This window comes from Eriocheir sinensis, chromosome 9 (genome assembly GCF_024679095.1).
Source record: "Eriocheir sinensis breed Jianghai 21 chromosome 9, ASM2467909v1, whole genome shotgun sequence".
NCBI classification, from domain to species: Eukaryota; Metazoa; Arthropoda; class Malacostraca; order Decapoda; family Varunidae; genus Eriocheir; species Eriocheir sinensis.
In genome coordinates this window covers 25137457-25161456 of record NC_066517.1, presented here as the reverse complement: position 1 = coordinate 25161456, position 24000 = coordinate 25137457, and the positions used below count along the sequence as shown (strand labels likewise).

Sequence of the window (24000 nt, the reverse complement as noted above, 5' to 3'; positions counted from 1 at the left end):
CACACACACACACACACGTACACATACCAATACACGGTGCACATACATCTCCCCCCCCACACACATTAACACCCACCCACGCACATACACGTACACAATAGACATAGAGATAAAAAATATATATACACACACACACACACACACACACACACACACACGCAACCCCCACTTCAAACACCTTTACCCTCCCAAATGACCTCCTCCTCCTCCTCCTTCTCCACACCTGCGGCTGTGACATCATCCCTCAAGCCACACGTGTGTAGGTTTGCCGTGGGCCGTGGTGCACACACACACACACACACACACACACACACACACAAACAAAAAACATACACCTACGCCCACACCCGCGGTCTTACACCTCCCACTGCTTCCTTGTTTTTCTCCTCCTCCTCCTCCTCCTCCTCCTCCTCCTCCTCCTTATTTTTTTTTACTTACAAATTTCTAACTAATTTGAGATAAGCGATTTGTCCCCCCCCCCCCCTCTCTCTCTCTCTCTCTCTCTCTCTCTCTCTCTCTCTCTCTCTCTCTCTGGGGTGAAAGAAAATCGTGCTCGTGGGCGTGCAAGGGGGAGGGTAAGTGGAGCGTGAGGAGGAGGAGGAGGAGGAAGAGGAAGAGGAAGAGGAAGAGAAAGAGGAGGAGGAGGAGGAGGGGTGAAGACGTTAAGTAGGGTGGATAGATGAAGAGAAGGTGATGGATGGAAGAGGACGAGGAGGAGGAGGTAAGGGTGTTGAAAGGGGTGAGAGGTTGAGGGGAAAGAAAGAGGGGGAGAAGGAGGAGGAGGAGGAGAGAGGGGGGGGGGGATTGAGTGGGTTGAATGTAGGTGGAATCCGGGTCATTGATGTGGTGGTGGGTTGACGGGGTGGGTCTCTCTCTCTCTCTCTCTCTCTCTCTCTCTCTCTCTCTCTGGTGGGCGTGGTTAAGGGAAAGCACAGAAACGGTGTCACCCATTGATTCGGAGAGAGAGAGAGAGAGAGAGAGAGAGAGAGAGAGAGAGAGAGAGAGAGAGAGAGAGGGGGGGGCAGTTGAACGTCTCCCTTCCTTCCTTTCATCCTTTCTTCCTTTATTAAATTCCTTCGTGCGTGCTTTCAAACCTCCTCCTCCTCCTCCTACTACTACTACTACTACTACTACTACTACTACTACTACTACTACTACTACTACTACTACTACTACTACTACTACTACTACTACTACTCATACTTGTTGAACTCATTTCCTTTCATCTTTTACATCCTTTGTGTGTGTGTGTGTGTGTGTGTGTGTGTACCCTTTCCTATGCACGTGTCCATATAATTATCTCCTGGAAGTCCTCAGCTGGCCGTCACGAGGGACCCACATCCTTCACTTTTCCCGGAATCCTTCACACAGATGCTTACGATGCGTGAGAAAGCTAGATTATGCTACTCTCTCTCTCTCTCTCTCTCTCTCTCTCTCTCTCTCTCTCTCTCTCTCGTTAAACGGTCAAAGGACCGTATGGCATTTAACCAGTGATCAGTGCATTCAGCAGAGCGGCCAGCATCCTTCACGGCGGCAGGACAACACGTCAGGCTGCAACATGTTTGCAAGCCACATGGGACCGCGGAATGATCGCTGTTTGTAGGGGACACTGAAGCGATTTAGAAAGGAGGAGGAGGAGGTAGAGGCACTGTTCCGTACCCAGAGCTGTAAAGGAAGGGAGGTCTTTTTCCACAATATGTGTACATACCTTTGCTGCCACTCAGAGGTTCGAGTGGCGAGAGAAGGGAGCCAAATCAGCTGGGGGTCGGGGTTTTGAAGAATTGGCATTTCTGAGTGCATTTTCCTGCTGTCAAAACGATAAACTGGGACTTTCCATCCCGTCCGACCCCCTCCCCCCGGGGCACGGCCCTGCAGTGATAAGCAGGCCTTTTATTATCATACAATGATTGGAGACTAAACGTTTTTATAACGTGTAAGGGACATATTTGTATATATTTTTAGTAATTTACTTGGACAATAGGCTACACGAGATAACGTTAAGGAAGGGAGAAGATAAGGAAAAGACTGGAGGGACGAGGAGAGGGAGAGGAATCACGGAGAGGGGGGGAGGAGGAGGAGGAGGCAGACTGCAGGGCCATCTATTGGGTCTCGCGGGCACTAGGTTTAAACCGCCCGGAGAGGGAAGGGAGGAGCAAGGAAAATGGGCCCTCCGCGGGTAAGCCTTTGATTTTTACCTCTGTGGGCCTAACATAATCCGTAAATAACTTCCTGGGACACTTTAAGGATAAACTGATAAGGGGAAACGTCTTAAATGTGGCGGAGATAAGAGATTGTGAATGTGTGTGTGTGTGTGTTTATCAGTAGTAGTGGAGGTGTTTGGTGTATTTTTCTGGTTTTATTTCCATTTTTTTTTTCGTCTGTCATTCATTTGCTGTCTTATTTTGACGTGTATGTGGAGTGACGAGGGTGGGATGTGCCTGTGGAGGGAGATGTGTGGGAGATGAGATGCTGGATGCTGTGGCTGTCATCTCCTGCTCATCTCCACCTCCTGGCCACTCACACTCATCCACACGCTTATTTAACGTGTATGTGGAGTGACGAGGGTGGGATGTGCTTGTGGAGGGAGATGTGTGGGAGATGAGATGCTGGATGCTGTGGCTGTCATCTGCTCATCTCCACCTCCTGGCCACTCACACTCATCCACACGCTTATTTTAACGTGTATGTGGAGTGATGAGGGTGGGATGTGCTTGTGGAGGGAGATGTGAGGGATGGAAGGAGTGGGAGATGAGGTGTTGGATGCTGGCTTATGCTCTTATATTCACTATTATATGATTTCAGTATTGTTTAGGTTTATGGATTACAAGCTGTGTTATTAAATGAGGCTTGACGCTTGCAAACATACGTGAATTAGTTGATATCTTTCTATAATGAGTAATAAAGGGATGTAAGGAAACTTAATATAATGGTCAGGTTGTCAGTTTAGCTTCTCGTAAATTCAGTTAAGTTAGGTTGCGTCACACTGGCGCTAATAAATGGCAACACACAGTAATTAGTTGATATCTCTCTTGAATGAGTAATGAAAGTGTGAGCGTAAAGAGATTCAAAAGGTTTAAGTTATGATTTTTGCTTCTTGTAAATTATGTTGGGTTAGGTTGTGTCATACTGGCTATATTAAATGGCAACGCAGACATAAATCAGTCGATATCTCTCTTGAATGAGTAATGAAAGTGTGAGCGTAAACAGAGTCAAAAGGTTAGGTTATGATTTTAGCTTCTTGTAAATTCAGTTGAGTTAGGTTGCGTCATACTGGCTGTATTAAAAGTCAACACACATTAATTAGTCGATATCTCTCTTGAATGAGTAATAAAGGTGTGAGCGTAAACAGAATCAAAAGTTTAGGTTATGATTTTAGCTTCTTTTAAATTCAGTTAGGTTAGGTTGCATCACACTGGCCTTTTGTTTCATTTTTCAAGCATTATCTCTTTGGCATGAACGTTATTGTGTTTGTTGTGTGTGTACGGCATACTAATGTTGGTGTGTGTTTCAGGCGCCACACAGGGACCTGGACCGGCTGCGGGGGCTGTCTCCGCTGTCCCAGCACTGGCGCCGCACCCCCGGGATGAATCCTCGCACCCCACTTGTGCTCTCCCCCAGGTGAGTCTGGATTTTGTCTTTGTTTTGGTATTTTCTAAAGATAGGCCTATGGCTGGTTGTTTGCAGGCATCCAAAAATGTCATGGCATAGTAATTAACCTTTCTGTGATGTGGATGTATCACCAGTCATTATTTATAGGATTACAAGGACTGGTATTAATGATTTAGCAATATTTCTTTCATTATTCTCTTATAAGTGTGGTAATTTCACTGAGGGTGTATGAAGGTAGCAGAAAGAGCAACAGGGAGTAGAGCATTTACTTAACCTGACTGCTAATCCATGACCTTTAGTATTGACGAAGCTTATACATGAGTCTGTGTGAATTGACAGGCCATGGGGGTTCTGGTATTTGTTTCCAGTCGTGTCTTTGTAGAGTGAGAAATTATGATAGATAGCCCACCACACACTACTCTTATAAAATGTAATACAGAGGAAGATATGTTTGAATTGGTTATATGCTCTTTTATTAGGTAATGACGATGTTTACTTGTCTGTGGAATAGTCTAGGGAATGTTTTATTATTCAAACACATTACAGCTTCATCTTGCAGACTATACAAACTGGTGATGTCATTTCTCTAAGCATATCTCTTTCTTTTCTTCCACCACGCATATAATCTTAGAATGACTAACATGCATACCTAACGTGACATCACACTGCTTATTTAATTTGCATGACCCTGATGTTTTTCCTTGCAAACACTTGACGGCATTTTCTGCGTCTCGTCTTTCCGTTCCCTCGCCACAAGTATAGTTAGTCCGAGGAATGACACGAGTGCATGTTTAACCTTTTCTTGCACTACTTATTTTACAACTCTAATGTTTCCCCTCTTAAACAGATGACCTCATATCTTGTAACTTTTCTTTTTCTCTCCCTCTTGCTATCTCTGTCTCTCTACCTCACAAGAATAGTCAGTTCAGAATCCTTTTGGTATATTTTAACATTATCTAACACTTCTTTTATTTGCTTTCTCTCTCTTTCTCTGTACTTCATAATTATAGTCAGTTCGGAATGCCTTTAGTACTACATTTTAACATGATCCAACACTTCTTATTCCTGCTTCAACTTGCTAAGGGGTGTGGAGTCGGATATTAAAGAATTAGACTCTGACTCCGACTCCATGAAATTTTAAGGTTGCAACTCTGATAACCTCATTTTTCGCTACTTTTCTTCCTCCCTATCTCTCTTTCTCTCCACCTCACAAGTACAGTTAGTTCAGAAAGCACATATTTTAACATGCTCTAACACTTCTTGTATCTACTGCAACTCCAAGACATTTTGAGGTTGCAACTCTGATAACCTCATTTCTCGCTATTTTTCTTCCTCCCTATCTCTCTTTATCTCCACCTCACAAGTACAGTTGGTTCAGAAAGCCTTTGGTACATATTTTAACATGCTCTAACACTTCTTGTATCTACTGCAACTCCAGGAAATTTTAAGGTTGCAACTCTGATAACCTTATTTCTCGCTGCTTTTCTTTCTCTCTAACTCACAAGTACAGTTAGTTCAGAAAGCCTTTGGTACATAATTTTAACATGGTCTAACACTTCTTGTATCTCCTGCATTTTGCAACCCTTACATTTCCCCCTTTTTTTACATATGACATCACCTCTTCCTCCCTCCTACATCTCGTCTTTCCGTCACTTCCCCGCATCTGAGTTAATGGGCTTATTGAAGGTGGTGATGTCATATGCTGCAGTAATAGTGTGGTGCGTGCTGGCTGGTATTTTGGGTGTCCTTACTCTGGTATTTTGCTGTACTCTTTGTATTGGAGTGGCAAGTCATGTGTATCGATTTGTGTGTCCAATCTTTTTTATATGGCAAAGGAGGCAGTCAAAGGGTCATATTCTTAAACACGAGGGAAGCTAAATACCACATGACACTAATTCCCTTTTCTTAGTCTACTATATTATTATCATTATTATTTCAAGGAGTATCAAAGACAGCTGACAGGATGCTGAATGACCTTTGTGTGTGTGTGTGTGTGTGTGTGTGTGTGTGTGTGTGTGTGTGTGTGTGTGTCTGAATGAAGGGAAGGAAAATCTTGTCTTCACACACTCATATAAACCATTACAACAAAGAGAGAGAGAGAGGCACACTTATATGTTCCTCAGATCAGAGTGAGAGAAAGACTGTCCTTACCACCCAAGCCACAGTCATGTCCCTAACCTTCCCTACACCCACAAGACCATAGGCAGCAGCAGCAGTGTCACCCATACCAGTGTTCTCACCCCATAATGCTACATATAATCACCCCTCACCCCATTACTAGTCACCCCAGCCACAGCCAGGCCACTAAACCATCCCTACACTTCTCTAATCACTCCTTACCCCATTACCAGTCACCCCAGCCACAGCCAGGCCACTAAACCATCCCTACACTTCTCTAATCACCCCTCACCCCATTACTAGTCACCCCAGCCACAGCCATGCCACTAAACCATCCCTATACTTCTCTAATCACCCCTCACCCCATTACTAGTCACCCCAGCCACAGCCAAGCCACTAAATCACCCCTATACTTCTCTAATCACCCCTCACCCCATTACTAGTCACCCCAGCCACAGCCATGCCATTTAACCTTTCCTACATCCACAGGGGAGGGGGGAGCAGTAGTGTCACCCACACCAACGCCGTCACCCCAAAAGCCTCCCTCAAGCCCGTTCGGGAGGCCTCCACACCCACCACCCCCGCCCGGCCCAGGCTGCTGCGCTCTGCCTCGCGCCCGACAAGAGTTAACGTCCCCTCATCTGCCCCCCCTTCCTCGGCCGCCCCCCCTACTGCTGCCGTCACCCTTCGGAAAGGCTCGGCCCCTGGCAAATTGATAAGGTGAGTTTGTCTTGGAATTTTTGTTAAGTGGTCAATATTTTCAGTTAAAACTCAGATCAGGCATTAAAACTTATCTCCTAAAGACAAACAAATGATAAAATGTCCCTCCTGATAATATTAGAAGGATTGAAACTGTCTGTTTAACAGTGGTGGGCACTGCAAACCGAAAAGTTAGCTTCACTAACTGGTAATCCACCAACTAAAAAGTTAGCTTTGCTTACGCTAAACTGCTAAACTGATAAAGAAATTAGTGGAAGCAAATGCTAACCGCTAACCATTCTTTTTTTTAATTGGCTTTAGCCTTGGTTTAGTATTTTGGCTCTAAAACCCTTAAAAACAAACCTAGTGACCTGAGATTTCAATATGTTGTTGCTTAGACAAAAAGTTTACCTAATAATTGTCCAATTACCCTACTTTAGGGCATAATTTACCCAAAAGTGAAAGCCCTATTATTGCTGCATGTTGCTCAGCTGGTGCAGTGTCTGCCCAAAACTGACAAGAACAAACCTGTATGAAATTTTTAGTGGACTTAAAGTTAGCGGAAATTCTGTAGTGGTTAGCACACCCAGTTATGAATCTGGAGCCCTGGGTTTGAATCCTGGCCTGGTGAGTTGGCGTTCAATCCACCCAACTGTTCATCCTCCTTTTTGGGCGGGTTATTTAGTGGGCACCTTGGAAAACCTGGGGAAGGTAAACTGGCAATCCTGGACTTGACACTGTCCTATGTCCTTGGGTACTGGGGCTTCCCACTTCAGGTTCAAAGGGCCAGTGCAACAAGCATGACCCCACAGCCACTTGCAGCTGTAGCATATGCACTAAACTTTACCTTTGTCTTTACCTAAAGGGCCACTGGCAGGGCTCGTGCAGTGCTCATTCCCTGAGTGGCAGGAGGGTATAAGAGATGTGGTGTATTTACTAGTGAGGCCACCCTAAGAAAGTGGCATATGACTTGGCTATCATAAGCAGTGTGCTGTATGGTAGGCCTAGAGGTACAGCTAGTTCCCAGTACTCCAGTACTAAGTTTCATGCACACACACACACAAAAATCTTGGCTTCATAGATTACAATACAATGCAATATGCCCCTTTCCTCTTTGTATACTTTTCATTTTTTTCTCTTTTTCTGAGCCATCAAATTTCTGCATTGTGTGCTAGGACAGACAGAATATACTGATAGCACATACACCTTTGTCTTCAGGGAGAGTGACATGTTACTATTTATGATACTACTCTTTGCTTTTGGTCATTAGTAATATGAAAGAACTAATGGTTGACAAAGAGTAACGTTCTTCCCTTCTCCCCGTAGCAACGTCTTGGGCGCCAGTCTTGAAAACCTCCCGAGCACAGTCTCCACGCGCCGGAAGACCTCCGCCCCCGCCAAGACCGCCGTGCCCAATGCCAGCGCCAGGAAGACCTCGGCCGTGATTGCCCCCCGGCCACGCAAGACTTCAGCGCCCACCATCAGTACTCGGTAAGGCCGCTCGTGCTTTGTTTGCATCATTGCCTAAGTTTCAAAGGAGAGGAGAGGGGAAGTAGGATAGGATAGGAAGAAAAATTGGAATATTGACAGTGAACAAGTATACCCTCAGGCAGAAAGAAGCAAGCATTCAGGCCTATTTACATCTGTCGTATACTTCTATAATGTTGATATCATATTCCTTCCATCATAACACTTACCCTACTGTCTTTATGTATGTGTGGGTTCAGGCAACACATTAACCCTCAGGCAGAGAGTAGCAAGTATTTAGGTCAATCTCCATCTCTCATTTGCTTATGGTACTTCTATAGGGTTGATATTATGTTCCATCTAGCCAGACACTGACACTATTATCTTCATGAATGTGTGGGCTCAGGCAACACATTAACCCTCAGGCAGAGAGAAGTAAGTATTTAGGTCAATCTCCATCTCTCATTTGCTTACGGTACTTCTATAGGGTTGATATTATGTTCCATCTAGCCAGACATTGACACTATTATCTTCATGAATGTGTGGGCTCAGGCAACACATTAACCCTCAGGCAGAGAGAAGCAAGTATTTAGGTCAATCTCCATCTCTCATTTCCTTCTTTAGGGTTGATATTATGTTCCATCTAGCTCTGGCAACTCATAACCCTCAGGCAGAAAGAAACAAGTGTTGGGCGTGATTCATGGCGTAGATAAGATTGTGGACACACTGGTTCTCTTATCCTTATCTCAGGTTTATAGTGTCCCTGGATTCCCTCCCTGTTTGACATATTACTAAAAAATATTTGTTACGTCAGCTGCCTTGACACATATGCAGAGGGCTTTTGTATAACAGTAAATGATAAGGTATAAAGCAAGGATATCATGGTAGAGAAATGCTTGATGCCATATTACTGTATTGCTGCAGGATGGGCAGGAATTTTACAACCCTAAACTTAACCTAACTTAACCTAATGAAACCCCAAACAGTTACTATAGGTCTTGACTCAGAAAATTCATATGTACTTCCTTAGTAATGAGACTTTCTATACAACAAAGTGAGGCCATTCTTTGTTGATTTATACCATAAGGTGCTGACTATCATGTATTTGAAGATACCCCAAATAGTTACTATAGGTCTTGACTCAGAAAATTCATATGTGCTTCCTTAGTAATGAGACTTTCTATACAACAAAGTGAGGCCATTCTTTGTTGCTTTATACTATAAGGTGCTGGCTATCATGTGTTTGAAGATACTCTAAACTTAACCTAACCTTACCTAACAAAACCCCAAACAGTTACAATAGGTCTTGTCTCAAAAAATTCACAAAAAATTCATATAAGCTTCCTTTGTAATGAGACTTTCTATACAACAAAGTGAGGCCATTCTTTGTTGCTTTATACTATAAGGTGCTGGCTATCATGTGTTTGAAGATACTCTAAACTTAACCTAACCTTACCTAACAAAACCCCAAACAGTTACAATAGGTCTTGTCGCAAAAAAATCATATAAGCTTCCTTACTAATGAGACTTTCTATACAACAAAGTGAGGCCATTCTTTGTTGCTTTATACTATAAGGTGCTGGCTATCATGTGTTTGAAGATACTCTAAACTTAACCTAACCTTACCTAACAAAACCCCAAACAGTTACTATAGGTCTTGTCTCAAAAAATTTATATAAGCTTCCTTACTAATGAGACTTTCTATACAACAAAGTGAGGCCATTCTTTGTTGCTTTATACTATAAGGTGCTGGCTATCATGTGTTTGAAGATACTCTAAACTTAACCTAGCCTTACCTAACAAAACCCCAAACAGTTACTATAGGTCTTGTCTCAGAAAATTCATATAAGCTTCCTTACTAATGAGACTTTCTTTACAACAAAGTGAGGCCATTCTTTGTTGATTTATACTTTAAGGTGCTGGCTATCATGTGATTGAAGATACTCTAAACTTATCTAACCTAACCTAGCAAAACCCCAAACAGTTACAATAGGTCTTGTCTCAAAAAACTCACAAAAAATTCATATAAGCTTCCTTTGTAATGAGACTTTCTATACAACAAAGTGAGGTCATTCTTTGTTGATTTATACTATAAAGTGCTAGCTATCATGTGTTTGAAGATACTCTAAACTTACCTAACCTAACCTAGCAAAACCCCAAACAGTTGCTATAGGTCTTGTCTAAAAAAAAATCATATGTGCTTCCTTACTAATGAGACTTTCTATACAACCATGTGAGGCCATTCTTTGTTGATTTATACCATAAGGTGCTAGCTATCATGTGTTTGAAGATATGCTAAACTTAACCTAACCTAAACTAAGAAAACCCCAAACAGTTATTATAGGTCTTTGCAACCCTAGTCCCATTTCTCATTCTGGCATCCTATTAACGTTGTCTGTCAGTCTGTTATCTCGGAGGGTGACATGTAAGAGGCTTGAGGGCGAAACAGTCTTATCAGTCTTCCACACTCTCGTCTCAAGATGGAGATCAGTGGATGTTGATAATCGCTTAATGGAGACAGATAAACGGTCTACTTTCCCAAGCCTCAGCTGGAAGTGATTGCATAGGGGTGTGATAGTCAAGTGGGATCCCGAATAGCTTAGTCATTTAGTGTGAGACGTGACGAGAATGATCCACAGAATGTTGAACCAAAAATTATGTTGCTGGGATACAGGTCTTAAATAGCTCAGACTGTGGACCAAAATGAAAAGAGGAGGAGGAAGAGGACGAGGACTTGGATGAGGAAAAGGAGGAGGATAAACGTTCTGAAAAGCAAAGGTATATAAAGGAAGAGGAGTAGGAGGAAGAGGAGGAGGAGGACGAGGACGAGGACATGGATGAGGAGAAGGAGGAGGATGAACACAAGGATAACATAAGCATGGCCTGTAGGTTACATATATCAGTAGTATGAACTCAAATAGCAGAGACTCATGTATTTACCAAATCCTTGACGTATTTGGAACCCTACATTATTTAGTTCTTTTGCAGGGAATTGAGGCTTTGACCGTGCTGTGATTTCTTCTTGACAGTGTAGGAGTTGTTGAGTGACTTGTGTTCTCTTGGTTAAGTGACAGTCACGGCCGGCTGTGTTTTAGGATGAGGCCTTTTTATGATAGACGGTGTGGGTGCCCTGAAGGACTTGTTTATGACTTATCACCCCCCAAATAGTAATGTGTTATCAGATATTTCTATGGGTTTGTGAGGATAGCTGTTGTGATAAAGGGGAGCTGTCATTGAGTTGGATAAGCTGATTGTGCAGTTTAATGTCAGGACGAACTGGGAGATACGTAATGGAGTTGGTGGAGGAACAAGAGGATGAAGAATAGTGAGGTGACAAAGACTTAGCTAATCAAGAACGTAGTGGAAATAGATAGAGGAGAGAGATAGCATTTACAGTCTATATGAGGAAACCAACTTGACCTGAAACCTTACCAAACAAACAGCATAATGTAAACAGATAGAGGAGTGAGTTACCATTTCCAGAGTCTATGAAGAAACCAACTTGACATGAAACCTTACCACACAAACAGCACAATGTAAACAGACGGAAGAATGAGTTAGCGTTTACAGTCTTTATGAGGAAACCAACGACCTGAAACCTTACCAAATAAACAGCATAATGTAAACAGATAGAGGAGAGAGTTGGCATTTCCAGAGTCTGTTAGCAAACTATCTTGACGTAAAGACTTATAGATAGCCTGGCATAACATTATAACCTAGACACAAAGATGAATAACATATGAGAGGCAACAAAGACAGACTTACCAAACACACAACACAATGGAAATAGATAGAGAGGAGTGAGATAGCATTTGCAGAGTGGCAGAGGTGGAGGGAGAAAGGAGGAGGAGGAGAAAGGAGAAGGGGAGGGGGAAACAGAAGGAGGAGGAGGAGGAGGAAAAGAGGAAATCTAATGTGGCTTTGTAACATGAGCTAAGATGGATGACTCAACACGGTCTGGCATTGGTATAGGACTTAGGTTGGTATAATTAGACGCTTTTGCTTCTCACATCAGTTATTTCTGCAGGTCAAAGAGGGGGGTCAAACAGGTTCTAATGAGTGTTTCTTCAGGTTCACAGTACAGAGGAAGGGTCACACTACCACCAGGGTCATAAAACTACTGCTGGAAATGCCCACAACTCCTACGAAAGCCTTGCCAAATATGTCTTGTAATACGATCCTTAAGTGTGACTGATGGGGAAGTTTAATCATGTGAATGCCTACCCACACACGTTATTATTGCCTCTGTGTGCTTAGTAATGTAATAGGAAGGGGTGAAGTATGTGCTGTGTGTGTGTGTGTGTGTGTGTGTGTGTGTGTGTATGCTGAGTGGATAAATCTATGTCAGACTTCCATTTCCTTTCTTTTTCTTTTATTTCATCTTTTTCTTTCTTTTCCTACACTCCCTTTTTCCTTCCTTCCTTCCTTCTTTCCTCCTATAGTTGTTGTTTTTATTCTGTTTGGTCTTATTTCTCTTTTATTCCTTCCTTCCTTTCTTTCATCAACTTTATTCCTCCTCCTCTTCTTCCTCCTCCTCCTCCTCCATGCTTATTTTTTATATGTTTATTTTTACTATTTAATTTTTTTCTTAATATTCTAGTCATATTTTTTTTTTGTCCTGTATTGTCTTTCTCTTCTAACCTCATATTTCCTCCTCCTCCTCCTCCTATTCCTCTTCTTCCTCTTCCTCCTTTCCCTTCCTTCCATATCTTCATGCCTTCCTTCCCTTCTGTCTATCTTTCCTTTCTTTCTCTTCCACCTCCTCCATTCCCTTTTCTTTCTTTCCTCTCATTCCATTTTCTTTACCTTCCCATTTTCTCTCCTTTCCTTCTTTCCTATCTTCATTCCCTTCTATCTCCCTTGCCTTCCTTTCTTTATCTTCTGCCTCCTCCATTTCCTTTCCTTCTCTTCCTCTCCTTTCATTCCATTTCCTTACCTTCCCATTTTCTCTCCTCCTCCTTTCCTGTCTTCAGTCTCTTCTAGCTCCCTTTCCTTCCTTTCTTTATCTTCCGCCTCCTTCATTTATTTTCTCCGCCTCCTCCTCCACCTCCCCGTCAAGGTTGCAGGTTGGGCTGAGGTGTTGCTTCCTAATCAACCCTTAATCAACTACCTTGGGCACGTGTTGAGGCCTTGTGACCTTCCTGACACAGCCTTACTCTTGCATGCTGTGGAGGGAGGCTGAGCAAAAGGTTATCCAAGGGTGACAATGACATGGGAGGTGGAGAGGTGGAGTTCCCTTGTCTGTATTCATCTCAGTCTCTTTTCTATGTGTTTTGTAAGGCCTATTTCGTATCCCCATTCTACTGCATATGGTTGTGTTCCTCTGGTCTGATTTTGTGTATTTCTCTGTTTCTTCTCTGTTTTGTAAGGCCTATATTGTATCCCGTTATTCCTGTATCCTTTTTTTGTTTAAGTTTCTCCATTCTATTGCATACTTTTGTGTTCCTCCGGTCTGATTTTGTGTATTTCTCTGTTTCTTCTCTGTTTTGTAAGGCCTATATTGTATCCCGTTATTCCTGTATCGTTTTTTTGTTTAAGTTTCTCCATTCTGTTGCATACTGTTGTGTTCCTCTGGTCTGATTTTGTGTATTTCTCTCTGTTTCTTCATTGTGTGTTTTTGTAAGGGTTATGTCGTATCTCGTTATTCCTTTCTTTACCCTCTCTTCACTCTATTGTATATGGTTGTGTTCCTCTGGTCTAGTTTTGTGTATTTCTCTGTTTCTTCATTGTGTGTTTTGTAAGGTTATGGCGCGTCCTGTAGTGTCCTTTTTTGTTGACGTTTCTTCATCCATCCTATTGAGTTTCGTTGTGTTCCTTCTCCTCTTCTGGTGGTGGTGGTGACATCCTACGCATCCTTTAGTGAGATCCTTTACGGCATCTTCATCACGTCTGTCTTCTCCTCTCTTCTTCTTCTCTGTTTGCTTCTTTCTTGTCTTGTTTTTCTTTCTCTGTGCTTTCCTTTCTTTCCTTCTTTATCAATTCATTTTCTATTAACTTATTTTCCTTTTTTTCTTGCTTGTTGTCTTCCGGTCTGCATTTCCCTCCCTACACACACACACACACACACACACACACACACACACACACGTCATTTTGCCAACACAGCCTTCGATATCAGGATCCGGAACACACACACACACACACACACACACACACACACACACACAGTAGCAGTGGTTGTGTGTGTGATCCCATTAGAATAAATAACCTGTACGTCTGTGTAGGGGTATTTAGTATGGCTTCAAAGCTTGTCCTAGTCTCTCTCTCTCTCTCTCTCTCTCTCTCTCTCTCTCTCTCTCTCTCTCTCAGGCTTGTTTTTCATATATTTCATTCCTTATCAACATAAATACGATAGATTTTGGTTATGAGTTGCATTGTTGAATACTTTTTTTATTCTGTTGAGTAGTCGTGTTAGATAAGAAATATTCTAGTTTGATTCTGTTGAGTAGCCGTGTTAGATGGACTTCCCGGATCTGATAAGCTCAAATTTATCAATATATTTAATCGTATCTTACCACGGCGAGATATGTATACCGTGGTTAGGGATGTCATGTAGTTCCCCTGTTATCGAATACCCTCCATACATAGTTATCGAAAGTGAAGAGATATATGCTGTGAGTCCGTTCTTAGAAATGTTTGTTTGTGAGATTAAATTTGATAAGTATTCCTTCCATTATCTTACAACTGCGATATAGGTGCAGATATACGCGTAGCAACTTGATGTCGATTCGTTATATCTATTGCCATTGTTTCTCTCGTTAGTAAATTAGGCTTAGTATCGTTATTAATTGTTGCAAAAGTCGTAGATTTTAATGTCCACAGTGGAGTTTTATCTACTAGGGAATGGAGGAATGGGGGAAGTGGGATTCTGTGGAGGGAAGGAAATAATGGAGACGAGAGAGATGAATAACGGGGGAGAGGGAGAGAGGATAGAAAATGGGAGAGAGAGACAAGGAAAGAAATATGTAGAGAGAAGAATAGGGAGGGGAAAAACATTGAAGGAGGGATAGGTGTGTGTGTGTGTGTGTGTGTGTGTGTGTGTGTGTGTGTTGGTCTCCCCTCCCCCCACCCTGTAACGCCACCCCTTGATGTAATGTAATATTATACTTAATTATTTAATGCAACACGTTATCTGAGCGAAGGTTTGAGGAACACGGCGTTATATACAGGATGTTCCATAATGCTTCGTCCTGGAACTAAAATATTACCACACGACAAGCATTGATAAGGAACTGATTACCTCACACACTCTCTCTCTCTCTCTCTCTCTCTCTCTCTCTCTCTCTCTCTCTCTCACACACACACACACAAACAGGAAATTAAGTTGTCAGTAATGCATATAAGGTTAAGGAAACAAACATGACAAAAGGTGATATGATAAACGGGACACACACACACACACACACACACAGGGTAAGGGAAGGAGCCAGACAGTCGAAAGTCAAGAGGAAACACACTAAAGTCCTTTGTAAACACCAGAGAGAGAGAGAGAAAGAGAGGATGAGTGAATCGCTTCTTACATGTCACGCTTCCCTCTCTCTCTCCACCCTCTGTCTACCCTTTTTCCCTCCGTTTCCCCTCCCCCCTCCCCCCCCTCTCTCTCTTATGATCTAAATGCGTGTATAAAACGAAGCCAGTTTTCAGCTGTGTGTGTGTGTGTGTGTGTTATAATTGTCCTCCCCCCAAAACTCATTACCGCACAGGAGTTACGGGAAGCTGCCATTCGCACACACACACACACACACAGACACACACAAGGGCATCCTCGTTAGGGTGTCTGAACATTTTTGAGCAGCACACACGCACACATACACATACATACATACATAGACGTACACGCGTGCATACAAAACAAGTGGTTTACACACACACACACACAGCTTGTCATCACCAGGGGAGGAGTTGCCATACACTTCCATAATAGAAGAGGAGGAGGAGGAGGAGGAGGAGGAGGAGGAGACTCAAATGCCACTGGGAGACTATATTCCTCTCCCATTCTATTTCCCTTAGTCTTGGTATCGCAATATATGTACATGTGTGTGTTTGTACGTTATCGTGTGCGTGTATACGTGGCAGTGAGAACTAGGTATTGCCAGCACAAGCCACCAACCACCTGCCTCAACCCAACCATGTCACTGTAAATGGCAACAGCGAGTGAGCCAGCCAGCCAGTCAGTCAGATGCCATCAACCCGTTTTTCACTTTTTTTTCATTTTCCGTCAATTTCTGCGCCACGCCCTCCGTTTTTAAATGTCCCTCATGAACCCACGGATAAATGGATTGTGGTTGCCTTTGTTTGTATGGGCGTATGGAGGCCGGGGATGGTTAGGAAGGGATGTGGAGAGGGAGGAAGGTAGGGAGGTTGGACAGGGTGAGGGGAGAGAAGGAAAGGGAGGGAGCAGAGAGAGAGGGGGGTGACTGGCTCTAACTGGCCGGGCGTTCATTCGTTCTTGTTGGGTCAGTGAGAAGAAAGACCCCGTCAGAGACACTCCACACACCTCGCTCTGAACAGCCGCCTACAGAGCCCACGCCGGGGAGTGCCGGAGGGAGTTACTGAGCGAATGGGAGACCTTTAGCCGTGTGTGGGGGGTTATGTCACGTCGATTGAGCTGGAAATCGGCATTAGTGGCATCGGCGGCAGTGGTTGTTATGACGGCTGGAGTGAAAAGCGTGGTGGCGGCGGTGATCGGCTTGCAATGAGTGCTGGCGGGGCGGTGCTGGGAGAGATATTGAGCTGCTACAGTAGTGAGTGCCTCGCGGGACAAACACACGCGTATCGATGTGCCCACGACGGGAGTGAGTGAGTGAAGCCAAGGTGGAAGTGAGAGAGGGCTGCTCGCTTTACCCTTCCTTCCTTCCCTGCCATCCCCCTCCTCCTCCCAGCCAGTGTCTCCGTCCTCCATCCCTCGTACACACATACATACACACACGCACACACCTGGCGGCCCCTCTCCTCGCCTGCCACGCCCCCGGACAAAAGCCCACGGGATTAAAACACGAGAGAGGTGGGGTAGCCTGCACGTCCCCCGCGGTGGGTGTGTCCTGACAGGGCCCCGCCGGCGACAGCAACAGGTGGTGGCAGCTGGTTCGGGGGGGACAGATGGTGGTGCAGCACGCCGCCCACCTCCACCCATCACTCTTCCACCTATCGCCGGTCACCCACGTCACGCCAAAATGTCGCTTAGATTCAAATCCTTGTTCCGTAGGATGTCCAAGGACCACGCTGGTGCGGCGAGCAACCAGCAAGTGTCCAAGGGCACCTCAGGGTCAACCTCCTCCTCGGCCTCCTCCGTCGCTGCTGCAGCTTCTGGTCCACAGGGCGAGAAGGGCGTCAAGAAGGGCACGGCGGCGCAGGACATGCAGCCGCTGCCCACGCTGAAGGAGGAAAGGAAGCCCCAATCCAAGACCAGAAAGATGGACGGTAAAGGAAAGGAGAACTCGGCCCCTCCAGCGACGGGTTCTAAGGGCATGGAGGTCACCCCAGCGTCAACCCCCGCCCCCACGCCCACCCCCGCCCCCGATACGTTCCCGGAGAAGGTGCAGCTGGAAAAGACCATCTCCGACCTGGTGAAGAATGCAGAGACCAAGAAGCAGGAGATGGCCGCCCTCAAGATGGAGATCAACAGACTCAAGGTAAGGAGACTTGACACTTGTTGTTCACCTCTCTCTCTCTCTCTCTCTCTCTCTCTCTCTCTCTCTCTCTCTCTCTCTCTCTCTCTCATCACCCTTCACCTCTCCTTCCCTTCTTTCCTTCTTTCCCTTACTCCCTTTCCTTTCTTTCCTCCATCTCTCCTCTTTCCTCCGCTTCGTCCACCTTCCCTCCGCTTCCTCCACCTTCCCTCCAATTTATTTATGCACATGTTACCTCCGTCACCTGTCTCCCTCCTCCCCCTCCTCCCCCCACTTCCTTATCTCTTATCGTTTAAATATCTCGTCTTCCTTTACTACTGAACCCATTATCACCACCTTGCGACCCTTCAGTTCTCCCTTATCGCTTTCCCTCGTCTGTCTATCACTCATTATCGCCTGTTTCTGCTGCTGTCTTGCCTTCTTGCTTAATTGTTTGGTTGTTTGGCCTTTTGTTTTTGTTGTTTTATTTTGTTTCCAATGGTTGGCCTTTTCTTATTTCTTCTTCTCGTTCCTGTTCTGGGTCTTGTTTTCCTTGTTCTTTCACGACAACTATTACTATCATTACTGTAGACTACTTTCACTACCGGTACTACTAATACTTCTACTACTTTTCTGCATCTTTCTCCTGCTTTTTCTTCTTCCTATTATTATTATTATTATTATTATTATTATTATTATTATTATTATTATTATTGCCGTTATCACCTGTTGTATGTACCGTTTTGTTACCTGTGGAAGAATGGAAGCCAGGTAAGTTCACGCACAGTTGACTTTTATCATTTATACATTGTTTGTTTTATTTTTTTATTTTTACGTTTATTCGATTATTCAGCTTGTGTGTGTGTGTGTGGTGTGTGTGTGTGTGTGTACTTCAGTTTCTGTATATTTTTTATCATACTGGAAAATTGAGGGATTAAGAGACGGAGGGAGAGAACGAAGGGAATGGAAGGGAGAGGAGGAGGAAGGGAGGGAGGGAAATAAGACAGAGAGAGAAGGGAATGGAGGGAGGAAGGGAGGGACTGTTTGTATGGAGGGGGAGAGGGAGGGTAGGGAGAGAACGTGTCAGTGTTTATATGAAGGGGATGGAATGGAAGGGAAAAAGAGGGGAGAGAAGGACAAGGGGAAGAAGGGAGAAGGAGGAGGAGAGAGAGAGAGAGAGAGAGAGAGAGAGAGAGAGAGAGAGAGAGATTGTTGTTATTGAAGGAAGTATTGAAGGAAGCGGTTTCTTCTTCCTCCTTCTGACCTTTAAGTTTCCTCCTCCTCCTCCTCCTCCTCCTGTTATTTGCCACCTTACATCCACAATTCCTCCTCCAGCCACGTGTAAGAGAGAGAGAGAGAGAGAGAGAGAGAGAGTAAACAAACTATATCTTTACCCTCCCTCATTAATCAGTAAGTGGAGGGAGGGAAAATTAAGAGAGAGAGAGAGAGAGAGAGAGAGGATCAGATAATTATTAACGATTAACAAATCTCTCTCTCTCTCTCTCTCTCTCTCTCTCTCCTCTTTAACCATCCCTCTCCTTCCCCTCTGTTTTATTCTCTTTCCCTTTAACTCTCTCTCTCTCTCTCTCTCTCTCTCTCTCTCTCTCTCTCTCTCTCTCTCTCTCTCTCCTCTCCTTCCTCTCTCTTCTCCCCTTCCTTCCTTCTCTTCCTCCCATACCTCCCTTTTCCAGCCCCTCTCCCCTTCCTTCCCCTTCCTCCCCTTCCTTCCCCTTCCTCCCCTTCCATCCCCTTCCTCCCCTTCCCTTCCCCTCGTAAATGTGTCCCGGAGGCGTAATCGGGTGATGGGAGAATGGTTTATGGGCGTGGGTGGAGGAGGAGGAGAAGGAGGAGAATGAGATTATAAAGTATATAAGAAGAAAAAGAAGAGAAGGAAGAAGAGGAGGGAAGGAAGGAGCTACAGGAGGAAGAGGAAGAGAATGAGAAAAGTAATATGAGGAGGAGGAAGAGGAGAAGGAGGAGGATGACAATATTAAGAAGAGGAGGAGGAGGAGGATGACAATATTAAGAAGAGGAGGAGGAGGATGACAATATTAAGAAGAGAAAGAAGAGAAGGAGGAGGATGACAATATTAAGAAGAGGAAGAGGAGGAGGACAATATTAAGAAGAGGAAGAGGAGGAGGAGAGAGAGGAAGGACACTACAGGAGGAGGAGGAGGAGGAGGAAGAGGAGGAGCAATTGAGTGATGAAGGCAAATTGGGAGAATTGTGTGACTTATTTTCTTTTATTTTCTTTTATTTATTTGTTTTTTTCTTGACTCTATCATTTTTTTTAACCTCTTCAAAAATAGTGTTAACAAATTCGCTGTCATGATGATGTTATCTTTCTCTCTCCTTCTGTATTTCCCTCCTCCAGCCTCTCTCTCTCTCCTCTCTCCTCTCCCCTTCCTTCTCTTTCCTCCCCTCCCCCTTTCTTCTCTTCCTCCCATAAATCCACAGTGTTTGTTTTCTACTTGTCTTGTTTTTCTTGTCTATTTTTGTCATTCTCTTTCTTTTGTCTTCTTTCTCTTATTCTTTCTCCAATAATTGTTTTCTTTCTCCATTTTTCTTCCCTCTTTTCTTCCTTATCAATTTTCGTTCTATGTCTTCTCCCTTTTATCTCTTCCTTCCTCCTCTTTTCCTTTCCCTCCCTTCTCCCTCCTTCTTCCTTTCCCTTTCCTTCCCTTTATCACATACATTTTCTCGCCTTCCTATTCTTTCATTCTTCACCCTTGTCATTTTATTCCTCCTCCTCCTTCCCTGACACACACACACACACACACACACACACACACACACACACACACACACACACACACACGTACATAGGTATTGGTTGTATCAGATGATGGTGGTGATGAAGACGCTGTGTGTGTGTGGACGTGACCAGGAAGGGAGGGAGAGGGAGAGCGAAGAGGGGAGAGAAAGAGATAACCTCCTCCTCTCCTTCTCTCTTCCTCCTCCTCCTCCTCTCCCCTCTCTCACTCACGTCCTTTCTCTGTTCCCTCTTTCTTTGTTCCTTCTACTGTCTTTTATATACTGTCTTATTTTTTTTTCGCTCTATGGCGCAGGGAAGTGTTTATAGAGGCGCCGTCTTGCTTGGCTCATGCCGCCTCCCGGAACTCATCTTTGAGCGCTAACCACTCAGCCACCGCCGTCAATTATGTATTCTTGGGCCCGAAGTGTTTAATAATATGACCCTAAGTTAATCTGCCTACCTTCCCTTACCGATCCCTTCTACAGCCTCGATCTCCCTTTTAACGCAACCCTGACCCCATTTCCCTTAATTTTAGAGTAGCTCCCCTTAACCTCACCCCCGGCAACTCTAAACCCATTTTCTTTCAGTACCTCTTCCGTTAAACCATTGTTCTTCTCTGCTAACATCCCCTAACTTAAAACAAAATCCTAACTATTACATATTCATCTCAAGAATAAGTAAATGTATATGTTTTAATTTTAAGGCACCCCCCCCCCCCCTAACAGCTTCGTCTACCTCCCGAGCTCACATCATCAATATATTTACATCTTTCTCGACCCCTTCTACAACTTCCATCTAACTTTTACATTTATTACCCCCTCACGTTCATCCAACTCTAACTTTCCTAACCAATCCCTTCTACAGCCTCGATCTCCCTCTAAACACCTTCATCTGCCTCGCCAAACCGATCAACCTCTCCCTTCTTAATCCAATTCTCTACCTTTCCCATGCGATCCCTTTTCCATCTATCTGTCATTCAACACCTTTATCACGCGCGTCTTAATCCTCTCCCTTGCCCTAACCGATCCCTTCTTCAGCCTCGATCTCCCTCTTAACACCTCCATCTCCCTCGCCATCCAATCAACTCCTCCCTTCATTTTACGAGGAGCAGAAAGGGGACGTAAAAGGGACGCTTGTGAGAAGGGGAGACAGTTCTTTAAGGGGGAAATTGGGAATGGGGGAAAGAGAAGGGAGTTAAGAGGAAAGAGAGGCTGAGTTATAGGCGTAGGCTGGGGTGAATGGGTCCTAAAGGGGGTGGTTAATAGGGGTGTGGGGGGTGGGGAGAGGGGAGAGTAGGCCTATAGTTGGGGTCTTGAAGGGGAGAAGAAAGGGAGATGGTAAATTTTTTTTGCCATTTTTTTCGTTCGTTTTTATTGCATTTTTCAGAGAGAGAGAGAGAGAGAGAGAGAGATTGTCATTAGTTTTATTGTTCTCTCCTTTCTCTCTCTTTAATCTCCTCCTCACCTCTTGTTTCCTCCTCCTCCTCCTCCTCCTCCTCCTTACGCCCTTCACACATCATCGCTACTTCTTCACCTCATCATCACCTCCTCCTCCTCCTCCTCCTCCTCCTCCTCCTCCTCCTCCTCCTTATTTCACCCTTCTTGCCTCCCTGCTTCCGTCTCTACCTTCTTTCTTTTCTCTCCTCCTCTTCTCTCCTCCTCCTCCTCCTGCTCCTCCTCCTCCTCCTCTCAATGGGATGTTGACTTCCGTCTCCAACTCCTCTTTTCTCTCCCAAGGGCTTACACACACACACACACACACACACACACACACACACACACACACACACACACACACTGTACTACCTATGTGTTAAAAAAGGTTCGTGGGCGGTGGGCGTGGGGAGAGCCGTTGCTATCCACGCCCACATCCACACCTACATCCACATACACTGTTTGTGCATGATATTCTTCCTCCTCATCCTCTTACTCTTCTTCCTCCTCCTCTTCTACCTCCTCCTCTTCCTTCTCCCTATTCTCAGTGTATGATAAGAGTTTCTTCTACTTCTTGTTCTACCACCACCACTACTACTACTACTACTACTACTACTACTACTACTTCTGCGCAAATCTCCTAAACTTGCTTGCATCTCTTCCATAGGTGCTCCTCCTCCTCCTCCAGACACATCTCTTTCTCTTTGGCTAACCACATAACTACTTTCATCTCTCCCCTCCTACACACACACACACACACACACACATGACACCCGTCCTTATAATTGCCAGCTTCTCCTTCCCTCCCTTTCCTCTACCCTCCCACCCTTTCTCCTCCCTTCCCTCTTCCCCTCTCATCCACCTCACTCGCTCTCTCCCTCCCAGTCACGTTCCGCCAGTCACACTCACTCACTCACTCATTACGACATCCATTCACTTATTCACTGGAGACATTCATTGTGTTTTCATTTGCTTGGCTGCGTGGTGACCTTACAAGCCCACAGCCATTCTCTTTCTCGTGTGTGTGTGTGTGTGTGTGAGAGAGAGAGAGAGAGAGAGAGAGAGAGAGAGAGAGAGAGAGAGAGAGAGAGAGAGAGAGAGAGAGAGAGAGAGAGAGAGAGAGAGAGAGAGAGAGAATGTGTGTAATGGGAGTGTGAAGAAGAGGAAGAGAAAGAGGAAGGAGGGAGGAAAAGAAGGAAAGGGAGGAGGAAAGAAGAAGAGAAAGATGAAATGGGGAGGAGAGAGGGAGGTATACTTTAAAAAGGGGAGGCATGGAGGAAAGGGAGATAAAGAAGGAAAGAAAGGATGGAAGGGAGGAGGAGAGGAAAATACTTGCTGATCTCTCGAGAGGGATCAAAGGATTAAATTCGGAAAGGGGAGGGAAAGAGGAAAAAAAAGAAGGAAAGGAAGGAGAGAAGGAGAGCATGGAGGAGAGAATGCATGCAGGTGTGGAGGTAAAGAAGGAGAGTGGAGGGAGGGAATGCACCTGCCCGCGCCGTGATTAGAGAAGCCAGGCCAGGTGTGTCGCGGTGAGCGGTCAGGAATGCGGGGGAAAGAAGAGGAAGGAAGGAAGGAAAGAAAAGGTCCATATTCTTTACATCACTTTCTGGTAATATTTCTACTACGTCAGAATTACAAGTCAAAGTGATTAATGTGAAAATAAGTCTGTTTATCCTTACATTATTCTTTTTCCTCCACGTCAAAGGGACATGTTTAGGGGTTATTTTGTAGGGGATAATGTGAAAAAAAACGTCTTCCTGGAGCAGTGGAACAGGGTATGACATTCTACTGCATCAGAGGGACAGGTCAAATGGGTTAAATATGAAAATAAGTCTGTTTGTCCTTACATCGCTATTCTTTTCCACCACGTCAGAGGAACATGTTTACTTGTTTAGGGGTTATTTTGAAGGGGATAATGTGAAAAGACCGTCTTCTTGGAGCAGTGGAGCAGGGTATGCCATATTCTACTGCATCATAGGACAGGTCAAATGGGGTAAATATGAAAATAAGCCTGTTTATCATTACATTATCCTTCATTATCCACCACGTCAAATGAACATGTTTAGGGGTTATTTTGAAGGGGATGATGTGAAAAGACCGTCTTCCTGGAGCAGTGGAGCAGGGTATGTCATATTCGTATCGGGCTTCTGTTATGGCTATTATCTAAGGCCACAGAGAAGGTTAACCGGGTTCTCATGGGTGGTTATACAGTCGTGTAAAACTATCACCAGCATCACGAAACTGTCCATGAAAATCCCAGCAGCAACTTCCACGATAGTCTTTTCAAACAGATACAGATATAGATTAACAATG

At 44.5% G+C, this 24000-nt stretch overlaps 1 protein-coding gene across 6 annotated transcripts in view; it reads left to right on the top strand.

The window, feature by feature from the left end:
• The window catches only part of LOC126996235 (cytospin-A-like), a 141786-nt gene that overhangs the window by 82305 nt on the left and 35481 nt on the right, over nt 1-24000 (top strand). For 3 of the 6 annotated variants that reach the window (XM_050856600.1, XM_050856602.1, XM_050856601.1), the window contains 4 exons: nt 3511-3617; nt 6216-6446; nt 7752-7916; nt 17098-17524. In XM_050856600.1, the coding sequence (XP_050712557.1) occupies nt 3583-3617; nt 6216-6446; nt 7752-7916; nt 17098-17524 (858 nt within the window). In that variant the 5' untranslated portion in view covers nt 3511-3582. Of the gene's footprint in view, nt 1-2126; nt 2177-3510; nt 3618-6215; nt 6447-7751; nt 7917-17097; nt 17525-24000 lie in introns of those variants that run through there. The other 3 variants (XM_050856599.1, XM_050856598.1, XM_050856603.1) reach the window with 2 other exon arrangements.